This window comes from Mustela nigripes, chromosome X (genome assembly GCF_022355385.1).
Source record: "Mustela nigripes isolate SB6536 chromosome X, MUSNIG.SB6536, whole genome shotgun sequence".
NCBI lineage: Eukaryota > Metazoa > Chordata > Mammalia > Carnivora > Mustelidae > Mustela > Mustela nigripes.
In genome coordinates this window covers 82,322,160-82,336,433 of record NC_081575.1, presented here as the reverse complement: position 1 = coordinate 82,336,433, position 14,274 = coordinate 82,322,160, and the positions used below count along the sequence as shown (strand labels likewise).

Below are 14,274 nucleotides of genomic sequence, written 5' to 3'. Positions count from 1 at the left end.
AATAAATAAAATCTTTTTTTAAAAAAAAAGCACATACACAATGGTGGCACTGCGATTTAAATGATTTCTTTAAAAAAAGGAATATCTTATTATATTGTTTAATTCTTCTCTAATTTTTTATTTGTCCATTTGATCTATTATAGATCAATACATAAAATCTCCCAATTTTAAAATTTTTGAATATTACTTTATTTCTTATTTTTGTTGTTGTTGTTTTGGGGGATTATTTTTAGAGGAGAGGGACAGAGGGGGAGGGAAAAAGAGAAACTTATGCAGGCTACAAGTCCAGCACAGAGCCCAACGGGGGACTCGATTTCACAACATGACCTCAGATCATGACTTGAGCTGAAATCAAGAGTTGGACACTTAACCGACTAAGCCACCCAGGTCCCCTGTAGTTTTTGGTTTTTTATAAATATCAAGGGGTGCCTGGAAGGCTCAGTCAGTTAAGCTTCTGCCTTTGGCTCAGGTCATGATCCCCGGGCCCTGGGATCAAGTCCCACATCAGGCTCCTTGCTCAGCACAGAGCCTACTTCTCCCTCTCCCTTTGCCTGCTGCTCCCCCTGCTTGTGCTCTCTCTCTCTCTCCTCTTTCTGTCAAATAAATAATAAACAGTGAATCTTAGTACACTGAAAAATTAAAATAAGTAAATAAATAAGTAAATAAATAAAATCTTAAAAAAAACTATTGGGGTGCCTAGCTGGCTAAGTCGGTAGAGATGTGACACTTGATCTGCCTCTCTGCCTACTTGTGATCTCTGTCTGTCAAATAAATAAATAAATAAATATATTTTTAAAAAAATAAAATAAAATAAAATCAGTCTATATTTTGTCACTTGTTGCTAATTGTCCTAAAGTCAACATTTTCAGATGTCAACATTCTCTTCTCACTTCCTTTTGCAATTGTCAGGTATGATTTTATATTTTATATTTGTCCTTCTTCTAATCTTTCCAAATTATCTCTTGTATTTTGAAGTTTTTTAAACTATTTTATTTATTTATTTGACAGAGAGAGAGATCACAAGTAGACAGAGAGGCAGGTGGTGGGGTGGGGGTAAACAGGCTCCCTGCAGAGCAGAGAGCTCAATGGGGGACTTGATCCCAGGACCCTGAGATCCTCACCTGTGCCGAAGGCAGAGGCTTAATCCACTGACCCACCCAGGTGTCCTGTATTTTGGGTTTTGCTTTGTATTTCAGACTGAATATATTTGGTCTTTCAGTAGACAAGTGTACCCTGATTTTGTCTGTACACATGACAGAGCTATTTTGTCTTAGGTCTCCCAGTCTATTTCCTATCGTTCATGCTGTTTCCATTGCTTTTGTCTTTTAATCTTTTGTCATGTGGTCCTGGTTGCCTTCATATTAGTTTGGGCAAGTTTCTTCTGTAACAAAGGGAGGGACACTTCTAAAGGGTTTGTGGGGAGCCAACATAGTTGAATCAAACAAATCTGAAAAATATGGACCAAAAAAGCAAGCTACAGATCAGTTTTATTTGCAACGATCAATGCAAAACTACTAACTAAAATACCAGCAAAAGTTTGTCAGCTGCATGCTGGCTCATAGCATGAGCAAATGAAGCTTATTCTACTAATGCAAGAAGGGTTCAATATAAGGACATTTGTTAATATAATTTATTATATAATGGATCAAAATGAATAGTCATATGATCATCTCCATAAATGCTGAGAAGGTAATTTGATAAAATTCAACAGCTATTCTTGACTCAAAAAAATAACTCCAATAAAATAGGGACAGATGGAGACTTATCATCATATACTATCTCTCTGTCAACTCAAAGCCTGCATATTCTGTGGGGAAACAATATATATGCTGACTCAACAATATGCGAAGCCCAGGAAGAGTGTTATTGTGTAATGCTGTTCTGAAAATACCTGAAAGGGCGCCTGGGTGGCTCAGTGGGTTGAGCCTTTGGCTCAGGTCATGATCTCAGGGTCCTGGGATCAAGGCCCGAGTCGGGCTCTCTGCTCAGCGGGGAGCCTGCTTCCCTCTCTCTCTCTCTCTGCCTGCCTCTCTGTCTACTTGTGATCTCTCTCTGTCAAATAAATAAATAAAATCTTTAAAAAAAAATACCTGATAATGTTTTTAGACTTTAAGTATGTCTCTTAAAATGGCATACAGCTAGATTTTATGTCATACAATCTGACAATTTTCTCTTTTAACTGGTGGGTACAGTTGATCTGTATTTATTATGACTCTCTCTCTCTCTCTCTCTCTCTCTATATATATATATATATATATATATGTATTGCGACTATCTTATTCTGTGCTTTATATTTGTAACACTATTTTTCAATATTTTTGTCTCCCTTCTTGTCTTCTTTTAGGTTGATTTTTTTAATCCACCTTTGATAAGCAGGATGATGACCACCAAAAATACCCATGCCCTAATGCTCAGAACCTGTGAATATGTTACCTTACATAGAATAGGGGTCTTTGCAGATATGATTAAGGTTAGGGATCTTGCAATGCAGAAATTATCCTGGATTAGCAAAGTGGGTCTAATCCAACTACAAAAGTGCTTAGAAGTGGAAATCCTTCCCCTGTTATAGTCAGAGAGAAATGTGACAATGTGGGAAGAGTCATAGAGCTGTAACTTGAGGGCTTTGAAGATGAAGGAAAGTGGTCATGAGCCAAAGAATTCAGACAGCCTCCAGAAGCCAGAAAGGGCAAGTAAATGAATTCTCTCTGAAAGCTTAGAAATAAATGTAGCCTTGTCAACACTTTGATTTAGCCCAGTGAGATCTGTGTTAGACTTATGACCTACTCTAAGATAAATCTAAGTTATTTTAAGCTGCAAAGTTTATGGTAATTTGTTATAACAGCAATAGGAAAATAATACACCATTTCTTGACTGTCTTAATTTGGAAGTTGTACACTCTTTCTATTATTTTACTGGCTACCTTAGAAATTTTAGCATGCATTTGAACTTACTAAAGTCTAAATTTAGTCAATATATTTCCTACTAAGTGTAATATGCATATTTTATTTCTGTCTTGTTCTTATACCCATGATTTATCATTACCAGGTTTTGTAGTTACTGTTCATTTTAATTTACCCACATCTTTATCACATTTTTTGCTCATCATTCTTGTATCTCGGATCATTATTTGGGATCAGTTTCTGTTGGAGACACATCTTTTAAGAAACCCTTAAATATTATCTATGTTACATTAAGCTTTTTATTTTATTTTTTACTATATTAAAAATACACTTATATATGATACATATTATACAAATGTATTTTAATATAATATGTATAATTTTTTATTGTCCATCTCTCCATGAGGACTGGGACATTTCTGTCTGCTTTGTTCACTGCAGAATCCTTAGAGTAGTGCCTGCCATGCTCAGTAAAGATTGGTTGCACATGAAGTAATAATGTCCATACACACTCTGGGACATTTTTAGGAAATTCCCCATTCTTGCTGTGGCGTGCTGCAAGTCACTGACTCCATAAGAGACCAGACCCCAGAAGTTGGGCCACACCACAGCAAACAGACATTTCACTATTGCATATCCTTCACTTCAAGAACAATCACCAAACCAAAGTCACTCACACTACAGTTTTCAAGAACATGTCCTGTTCAATGTGGGCAAAGACTGCTGACATTAATTCGGAAACAAAAAGGCTTTACTCTCTGTGAAAAAATGAGCTAAAAATAAAAACATCTCTGCCCAAAAGGACTGTAAGAGAAATTATATACCTTAAATCATGGCATTAAGCAGAAAGGTAAAAAAAAAAAAAAGTCCTCTGAACATTTATGATCAAAAGTTTGCCATCATGCTTTCTTGCAGCCTCAAATCTCATCTCTCAGCTACTATGAGTTATCAAGATTCTGGAAACCATAATTCTGCTAGCTTCCTGAAAACCTTTTGGAAGCGTACCTCCCTTTGCTATGCTCTGGAACACAAGTAACACATCCAGAACAGTACAAAAGAAATTAGAACACATGATGAAAGATGAAAATACATAAAAGCAATGAAAACAGGATGCACAACAGGAAATATGCTGAAAGACCTAAGACTAAATAGATCTGTTATATCCACAAACAATATCGGGTTATACAGTAGGACTAACCTATCAAAAACCAGAATACTCTCAGACTGAACCACAAATGTCCAAGGTAGTTCTCAGATTAATACACAGCCCAAAACACATCTATGAATAGACCAGAAAGAATGAGATTAATTGACATACACATTCAAATAACAAGGTTAGAAGAAATAGAAAAGAAAATGGAAGGACTTTAATGAAATAAAAAGTACCAATGAATGAATTGGAAAATAGAGAAATTATATAAATGCAAGAATTGGTCTTGGGGGGGACATAAAATAAACAAAACATAAGTATTAGTTTACCTAACTGAGGGGGAAAAATCACAAATACACTCTATAAGAAATGGTAGTGGAGAAATAACTCCCTATTTAGAGGAAAATCAAATTAATCATATGAGATCACTTTGCTCAAAATTTCACAAATATATTTTTTCAAAATTTCACAAATATATTAAGAACCTTCAGGAAATGGATTATTTTTATGAAAACTACAGGGATTCATATATCTATATCTATATATCGATAGGTATATCAACATAAATATATGTGTAATCTAAAGAGAGAAAATATGGTGAAAGAAATACAGAAAGATCACTTTCAAAAAATGCACCATCCCCAAACAAATTCAAGGAGAGTTCTACAATACCTTCAAGGACCAAATAACACCAAAACAATGATAATTGTTCCAGACACATTTATTCTGTGAGGGGGGGATAGGATACTTTGAGGGTGAACAAATGCATTCCAAATTTACGGTATTGAAAATATTCTGAGAGCCTGACAAGATCATTCGGCGGAGAGGTAATCAGAAATACTTCAGAATTGGGTGGTTGGGTGGCTCAGTCAATTTCAGCCCAGGTAGCGACCTCAGGGTCCTGAGATCAAGCCCCGCGATGGGCTCCAAGCTCAACACAGAGTCTGCTTGTCCTTCTCCCACTCCTCCTCCCCACCCCCTCAAATAAATAAATACAAAATCCTTACAGAAAAAAAGAAATAGTTAGCAGCATATGAGGCTATTCTACAGTAAAGGAGGTGCCACATTTCCTTCCTGTCCAACACATCCATAGATTTCTGTTCAGTGTGAGTTTTTTCATGCACAGTGAGATCTGACTTCTGGGAAGACCTTCCCACAATCAGTACATACACGTTTCTCTCCTATGTGGATTCTGATGTCCAGCAAGATGTGTATGCTGGCAGAACACCTTCCCACAGTCACTGCATTTTGACGGTTTCTCCCCTGTGTGTGTTCTCTGATACGTGATCATCTGTGATTTCCGGGGAAAAGCCATCCCATATTCAGCAGATTTAGAGTTTTTTCCCCTAGTATGAGTTTTCTGATGCACAACTAGTGGAGACTTCTCACAGAAGACCTTTCCACATTCACTACACTCATATGGTTTTGCTCCAGCATGAGCTCTCTGATGTATAATGAGATGTGACTTCAGGGAAAAGGCCCTTCCACACTCAGGACATTCATAGGGTTTCTCCCCTGTATGGATTCTCTGATGAATAATGAGGGGTGATTTCTGGGAGAAGGTTTTACCACAGTCATTACACTCATAAGGTTTCTCCCCCGTATGAATTCTCTGGTGTATAATAAGAGGGGACTTCTGAGAGAAGGCTTTTCCACATTCTTTACATATATAAGGTTTCTCACCAGTATGAAGCCTTTGATGTCCAGTAAGGTGTGACTTTTGGGAAAACGCTTTTCCACAGTCAGTACATATATAAGGTTTCTCTCCTGTATGAATTCTTAGATGCCCTATGAGGTGGGACTGCTGGCAAAAGGTTTTTCCACATTCACTGCACGTATAGGGTTTCTCTCCAGTATGTGTTCTCCGATGGATGATGAGTTGTGTTTTCTGAGGGAAAGTTTTCCCACATTCAATACATTTATAGGGTCTCTCTCCAGTATGAGTTGTCTGGTGTGTAAAAAGGTGAGACTTCTCACCAAAGGCTTTCCCACATTTACTGCATTCAAATGGCTTCTCTCTAGTATGAACTCGCTGATGTATAATGAGATGTGACTTCTGAGAGAAAGCTTTTTGACACTCAAGACATTCATAGGGTTTCTCTCCAGTATGGACTCTCTGATGAACGATGAAGGGTGACTTCTGGGAGAAGGCCCTTCCACACTCAGTACATTTATAAGGTTTCTCCCCAGTATGAATCCTCTGATGCACAATGAGGTGTGATTTCTCACTGAAGGCCTTTCCACAGTCTCCACATACATACGGTTTCTCTCCAGTATGAATTTTTTGATGTATAGTAAGCTGTGACTTCTTAATAAACCCTTTCCCACACTCACTACAAACATTGGGTTTCCTACCAGCTTGATCTTTCTTATACCGAATATGGGCTTGTTCATGATTAAGACCTTTTTCACATCGACTATGTCCATGGGGTTTCATGTCAGTATAAATTTTCTCAGGCACAGTACAGGAATCACTATAGCTAAGTGGTGTCCCACATCCAAATATCTCAATGGGGTTCTTTCTTGCATAGCTCCTATTGCATGTCAGTGAGTCTAAATTAGATTTCAAGCCCTTTTCACATGAATCAAAATCATGGAGTTTTATACTTGAAGGGCCAAGGTCTATGCACCCACCAAATATTTTCCCAAATGTATTATATTTGGGGGTTTTCTCCTTGGCCAATGTTTCATAGCTAAGGACTGTGACCTGCTTCAAAACCTTGTCTTGGTTTCCTTGATACCTACCTATCTGACCCTCAGTAGGCCAGGCTTTTAAGAGAGAGTACAATGAATTATCTTTTGGGGTTTTCTCCAATATCTCCTTTTGAAATGAATGTTCTTCTGAAATGATCTGCTGGGAAGAGTCAAGGCTTTTCTCCCTGTCTGAAAGAGGAAGAAAAATATAAAATAAAATAGGAACCAAAAAGAAAACAGCAGCAAACAGAAGTGTTAGGAAGGTGCTAATGTAAGATGGATGCTGTAAAAAAGGCCTAATAAATTTTAAGAAAGAGAGGAGGCCACTGATGTCAGAGAAGAAGAAAATGTCCTCCCAGCCATCTACACAATTCTCACTCACCTGAGTGGATCCATGTTGACAATTCACTCTTTATGATCCACGGGTACTCTTCATGTTCCAACTTGAAGATTACACCTGGTTTTATACTTGAACACCCTGTTAAGGGAAAAGTATAATTGTCTTGGCCTTGGCAGCTCAGAAATCCATGAGGAGAAGAAGCAGTCTCAGGGGCCTCCCAAGAAAAGATGGATCCTTAACTCACAAATATAAATTTCAGATATAACAAAAATATGAATGGAAAGCGCAAGCTATAAAAGAAAAGACTTTATTCATGGAAAACCATAAAGATCATGGTCTTGGCAGCTCTGAAGGATGAAGAGGATTCGATTCATTGTTCCATGGAGAATATGCCCTTACCCACAGAGACCAGGTGGCCATAGATCTCCAGCATCACATCTCTGTGTAGGGTCTTCTGAGCAGCATCCAGGTGCTGCCACTCTTCCTGGGTGAAGTCCACGGCCACATCTTCATATGTCACTGGTTCCTGTGACAGCACATTCCTGTACAATCTGCTCATTCTGATCATTTTTACCACAGCAATACCTGTAGGATACTTACTTAGCATTTTTGTGCAGCCTACTTAAGGAGAAAAACTTTGTAAAATTCTGCCATTGCCAAGAATAGTTAGTGGAACAGAACAGATAGTCTAAAGCTAGATATAAATAAAAATGGGACATTTAATATATAAGAAAGGAGTATTTTAAATAAGTGCAGGGGCGCCTGGCTGGCTCAGTCGGTGGAACAAATGACTCCTAATCTCGGGTTTGTGAATTTGAGCCCCATGTGAGGAGTAGAGGTTACTTAAAAATAAAATAAAATAATATAAAAATATATAAATAAATAAATAACTGCAAAAAAGACAGATTATTCAAAACTGGGTAGCTATCAGAAAAAAATGTAAAGACAGACTCCCTATTTCGCACCATACACAAAAATAAATTTGAGATACAACAAAAACTTAAACAAAGAAAAAGAGAAGCCATAAAATAAAGAAAGACAGGAGAGATTTTTTTTTTAATTTTTTAAAAGATTTTATTTATTGGGCGCCTGGGTGGCTCAGTGGGTTAAGCCGCTGCCTTCGGCTCAGGTCATGATCTCAGGGTGCTGGGATCAAGTCCCACATCGGGCTCTCTGCTCAGCAGGAAGCCTGCTTCCCTTCCTCTCTGCCTGCCTCTCTGCTTACTTGTGATCTCTCTCTGTCAAATAAATAAATAAAATCTTTAAAAAAAGAAAAAAGATTTTATTTATTTATTTGACAGAGAGAGATGACAAGCAGGCAGAGAGGCAGGCACAGAGAGAGGAGGAAGCAGCCTCCCTGCCGAGCAGAGAGCCTGATGCAGGGCTCGATCCCAGGACTCTGAGATCATGACCTGAGCAGAAGGCAGTGGCTTAACCCACTGAGCCACCCAGGCACCCCAGACAGGAGAGATTTTTAAAATAAGTTTAAAGTGGAGAAAAATCTTCTAACTAGGCATGCTACAAAACCCAGATGCCACAAAGGAAAACAGTGATAAATCTGACTAGTTTCTGTATTGCACAGCAAAATATATCATAAACAAACTCAAAGCACAACACATAAGATGGACAAAGAGATAATTTCCTCAACTTATAGAGCTCCTACAAAGCACAAAGAAAAAGACCAACAACTTCACTTTAAAAAAAAATAATCAGAGGACATGACCATCAATTCACAGAGAAGGAAATGCAAATGGCTTCTAAACATGGAAAAAGATGTTCAAATTCATTTACATGAAGAGAAAGGCAAATTAAACCAAAACAAAACATCATGCTTTTCTTACATATTATCAAAGATTAGAGTTTGCTAAGTCACTAAGTTGGTAAAGATACCAAAAAAGAGCACACTCAAATTGTGTGTATACACTGGTACAAAATATTTTGAGGGCAATTAATTTGATAATGGCCATCAAAATTTTAAATGTGCACATTATCTGACCAGCAATTCCATTTCTAGAAATTACTTAACATATATACTCAGATATGTGAACAAAACATCACGTGTGAAGTTATTTCACTATGGTACTGTTGGGTGCCTGTGTGGCTCAGTGGTTAAGCGTCTGCCGTTAGCTCAGGTCATGATCCCAGGGTCCTGGAATTGAGTCCTGCATCAGGCTCCCCACTCAGCGGGAAGCCTGCTTCTCTCCCTCCCACTCCCCCTCCTTGTGTTCCCTTTCTCACTATCTCTCTCCCTCTCAGTCACATAAATAAATAAAATCTTTTTTTAAAAAACTACAGTACTGTTTATAACAGCAAAATGATGAGGACAACCTCATGACGATTGGATGAATTATGCTTCAATAATTCATAAGGGAATACCACAACCATAAAAAGCAACAAGGAGTGATATGCAACAATCTCTAAGATACACCGTTAAGTGAAAAAAATTTCATCTATGCAGAAAGCTGTTACTGAGACCCCACTGAATACCAGGGATTGTTCTTGGAACTGGGGATTGAGCCAAAAAGAAACCTGGAAAAAATATCTTCCCTCAAGCATCTCATAATCTAGTGAGACGAGACAGCCAATAAGGCTGAGTGACAAATCAACACATAGCCAAAAAAAAAAAAAAAGGAGTTTTAATGTATACTTCAAAATTCCTATCACTCATAAAAAAGTTTCTAGAAAGCAATAAGCAGGGCACCTGTGTGGCTCAGTCAGTTAAGCATCTGCCTTCAGCTCAGGTTATGATCCCAGGGTCCTGGGATCAAATCCCATATCAGGCTCTCTGCTCAGCTGGGAGTCTGCTTCTCCCTCTCACTCTCACTCTGTGTGTTCAGTCTCTCTCTCAAATAAATAAAATCTTTTTAATTAAATTAAAAATAAATAAAATAAAAGAGCCCATCAACAAGGGGCTGGTATCCTACAAACATTAAAAGAATAATAAGGGGCACCTGGGTGGCTCAGTGGATTAAGCTGCTGCCTTTGGCTCAGGTCGTGATCTCAGGGTCCTGGGATCGAGCCCCGCATCGGGCTCTCTGCTCAGTGGGGAGCCTGCTTCCTCCTCTCTCTCTCTGCCTGCCTCTCTGCCTGCTTGTGATCTCTGTCTGTCAAATAAATAAATAAAATCTTTAAAAAAAGAATAATAAAAGGATGCTATGAACAATTTTATGACAAGAAATTTGACAATGCAGATCATAGGACAGCAGATTATGGCATGCAGGCTAAATCTGGCCCATGAGCTAAGAATGGTTTTTACACTTTTAAATGGTTGAAGAAAAAAACCAAAGGAGAATATTTTGTGGCATGTAAAAATTATATGAAATTCAACTTCCAGTGTCCATAAATAAAATTTCACTGGATCGCAGCCACACTCATTGGTTTGCATATTGTCCACAGCTGCTTTCAACCTACAAAAAGAGAGCTGAGTCGTTGCAACAGAGACCATATGGCTGACAGACCTAAATATTTCTATCTGGCCCTCTACAGGAAAAGTTTGCTGACTCCTGACTTAGACTTAGGCAAACTGGACAAATTATTTGAAAATCACAGCTTAACAAACCCAATGTACAAGGAAATAGAAAATATGAATGGTACCATATTTTTTCAATAAGTCAAATTCATAGTCAAAAACCTATCCACAAAGAAAACTCCACACCCTGATGACTTCACTGGAGAACTCTTCGAAATATTTAAGAAGGAAATAATAGTAATCTTACCCAAACTCTTTCAGAGAATACTTCCCAACTTGTTAAATAAAGCCAACCTAACTGTGATGGCAAAACATAAACAGAAATGCAAGAAAAATTACAAGCCAATATGTCTCATGAACAGAGTAGTAAAAATCCTCAACAAAAATATTAATAAAGGACTGGCTTGATGATAATGATGAGGAGGAGGATGACAGGAGTGGATGAAGATTGACCATAGATAAAACAAGATTGGCCACCAGTTGATAATATTTGCAGCTGGGAGGAAAGGACAAGTGGTTCACAAAAATCTATTTCTGTGTATGTTCAAAATTGAAATTTTCCATAATAAAATGTACAAAAACTACATTTATTGGTAATGTTTTATCAATACATTTTTTAAAAATTACAGAAGATATAGTGGGTGTGGTAAAGAAAAATACATGAAAATAATAAAATCACTCACACACATTCATGCAGATGTATCTATACACACAGGGGTTATATGTATCTGGAAGGATCATCCCCAAGCTACACAACACTAGTTATGCCAGGGAAGGGCAGAAGTTACATTAAAGAGATATTTCCCTTTCTTTCTAATTTTTACTTTGCAATATTACTTACATTTTTTGTACCATATATACATTGCCCTTGCAAAGAAGGGATAAAAAGACATAAAATGGGGACACTTAGATGGCTCAGTCAGTTAGGCGTCTGGTTTCAGCTCCAGTGGTGATTCCAGGGTCCTGGGATTGACCCCTGCATCTGACTCCCTGCTCTGTGGGCAGTCTGCTTCTCCCTCTCCCTCTGCCCCTCTCCCCCACTCATATTCTCTCTCTCTCTCTCTCTCAAATGGATGGGTAAAAATCTTTTTAAAAAAACTTGGGGCTCCTGGGTGGCTCAGTGGGTTAAAGCCTCTGCCTTCAGCTCAGGTCGTGATCCCAGGGTCCTGGGATCGAGCCCTGCGTTGGGCTCTCTGCTCAGCGGGGAGCCTGCTTCCTCCTCTCTCTCTGCCTGCCTGCCTCTCCACCTACTTGTGATCTCTGCCTGTCAAATAAATAAATAAAATCTTTTAAAAAAGAAAAAAACTATTTGGGGGCACCTGGGTGGCTCAGCGGATTAAAGCCTCTGCCTTTGGCTCCGGTCATGACCTCAGGGTCCTAGGACCAAGCCCTGCATTGGGCTCTCTGCTCAGCAGGGAGCCTGCTTCCCGCCCCCCCCATGCCTCTCTGTCTACTTGTGATCTCTGTCTGTCAAATAAATAAATAAAATCTTTTAAAAAATAAAAATAAAAAAATAAAAAACTATTTTAAAAAAAGACATAAAATGGAAGAGGAGAGAAGGAACTGGCCTTGTGTTGGGGAATGATCCCACAAACTATGTCATGACAGCAAAGGAGCCATGGAAAACCAGGAAACCATCCACCCTCCAAGCCTCTGCCAGAAAATTTTAACTAAAAAGCGCCTCTTTGAAACAACTACTGATGATACCACACTGAGCAGAAAACCACTGACCTTTAGGAAAACTCAACAATAAAATTTTTTAGGCTGACTTTAGCCTAAAGTCAGAAATTGTGACTTGCTGAAGAGCTGGACTGATGAACTGATTTCTCTTGATGGCAAATACAAGCCATCTAACATATCCTGTTTGCCATTTTCACTGTGGCTGCTAGGAAGCTTGAAGGTAAAATGTTTAGCTCAGTTTATACGAAGTAAGGCCAGATAATCTATGTATCTTAACAGCAACTTCACCTGCATCTTGATCTTCTATTCTGTCTAAATTTCTCTAATTCTTCTTTTCAAAGTATTGTCCTTTCTCATTTTACTGTGGAAAAAACAAGCAGGAAACAAACAACTTACCTGGGACTCAGTCATTTTCTGTTTCTCTTTGGAGAGCAATTGGGGGTGCGGTGGGGTACAGAAGAGTCTTCAGAGACCAAGCTGGGTTTAACCACTCTTTGATGGCTGAATGTAACATGTGTTGCTTATTAATTCATTGATAATTTGTGTTTATCATCTGACCAGCATTTCCATTTCTAGAACTTTTTCTAAAGTAATAATCATGGATGCATGCAGAGATTTAACTGAAAGAACTTTCATCACAACTTTGTCAAGAACACCACAGTTTTGAAAATAACCAAATTCCCAGTCACTGAGGACTGAAAATAATTTGTGGAACCTCCAAGAAATGAAGAGCAGGTGACCATTTAAAGTAACACTAGAGACAATTAAAGAGACTCAAAAGACACAGCAACCACATGTAAAGTGCGGAAGTTGTCTGGATCTTAATTTGAATACACAAAAAAATCTTTGAGATAATCATTAAAGTTTGAGCCCTGACTAGATATTTAAGGATATTACAAAATTTTAACCAATGATGATCTGAAGTTATTATTGTTAATTATTTTACCTTGAATAACAGTATTGACCTTTAAGACCTTATCTTTCACAGGTACATGATGAAGTCTTTATTATGAAATGATATATCTGGGATTTGTTTCAAAATAATAAGGACTACATATGTAAAGATTCATTTGGCTATACACTTAATATTTGTGCATTTTAGGAGCACCTGGGTGGCTCAGTCAGTTAAGTATCTGCCTTCAGCTCAGGTCATGATCCCACGGTCCCGGGATGAAGTCCCATATCAGGTTCCCTGCTCAGCAGGGAGTCTGCTTCTCCCTCTGCCTGCCCCTCCCCCTGCTTGTGTGCGCACGCGCTCGCGCTCTCTCTCTCTGGCTCTCTCTGTCTCTGTCAAATCTTTTTTTTAAATGTGCATTTTATGTTACCAATAACAAGGAGAAAACAACCTAGGAGGGAGAAATAAATGGGTGGTCTAGATTACAGGTTGGCAAATTTTCTCCATACAGAGACAGATAGTGAATATTTCAGATTTGTGAAGCGTATGGTCTCTGTTGCAACTAACTATTCAGCAGTTGAAAGTGGCCAGAGACAATATATAAGCCAATTCTGTTTATTGACTGTGTTCCAGTAAAACCTCATTTATGGAGCACCTGGGGGGCTCAGTCAGTTAAAATAAGTCTGAATCCTGATTTTTAGCTTTGGTCATGATCTCAGGGTAGTGAGATCAAGCCCTGCATTGGGCTTCACACTGAGCCTGAAGCCTGCTTGAGAGTTTCTCTCTCTCTCTCTTCCTCTCCCTATGCCCCTCCCCTCATGGCACTGTCTTGCTCTAAAAAAATTTTTTTAAGTATACTCTTTAAAAACCTCACTTATGAGCACTATAATTTGAATTTTATATCATTTTCATATGTCACAATATAGTCTGATTTTTTTCCAAACATTAAAAAATGTGAAAACTGGGACGCCTGGGTGGCTCAGTTGGTTAAGCAGCTGCCTTCGGCTCAGGTCATGATCCCAGCGTCCTGGGATTGAGTCCCACATCGGGCTCCTTGCTCGGCAGGGAGCCTGCCTCTCCCTCTGTCTCTGCCTGCCATTCTGTCTGCCTGTGCTTGCTCTCTCTCCCTCTCTCTCTGACAAATAA

At 38.6% G+C, this 14,274-nt stretch overlaps 1 protein-coding gene across 4 annotated transcripts in view; it reads right to left on the bottom strand.

Annotated features, from left to right (window-relative positions):
• Positions 1-4,756: 4,756 nt before the first annotated feature.
• ZNF630 (zinc finger protein 630) overlaps positions 4,757-14,274 on the bottom strand; it is a 12,354-nt gene continuing 2,836 nt past the window's right edge. For 2 of the 4 annotated variants that reach the window (XM_059384613.1, XM_059384612.1), the window contains 4 exons: positions 12,630-12,734; positions 7,484-7,610; positions 7,127-7,222; positions 4,757-6,933 (listed from right to left, as the gene is read on the bottom strand). In XM_059384613.1, the coding sequence (XP_059240596.1) occupies positions 5,210-6,933; positions 7,127-7,222; positions 7,484-7,610; positions 12,630-12,644 (1,962 nt within the window). In that variant the 5' untranslated portion in view covers positions 12,645-12,734 and the 3' untranslated portion in view covers positions 4,757-5,209. Of the gene's footprint in view, positions 6,934-7,126; positions 7,223-7,483; positions 7,611-12,629; positions 12,735-14,274 lie in introns of those variants that run through there. The other 2 variants (XM_059384611.1, XR_009401185.1) reach the window with 2 other exon arrangements.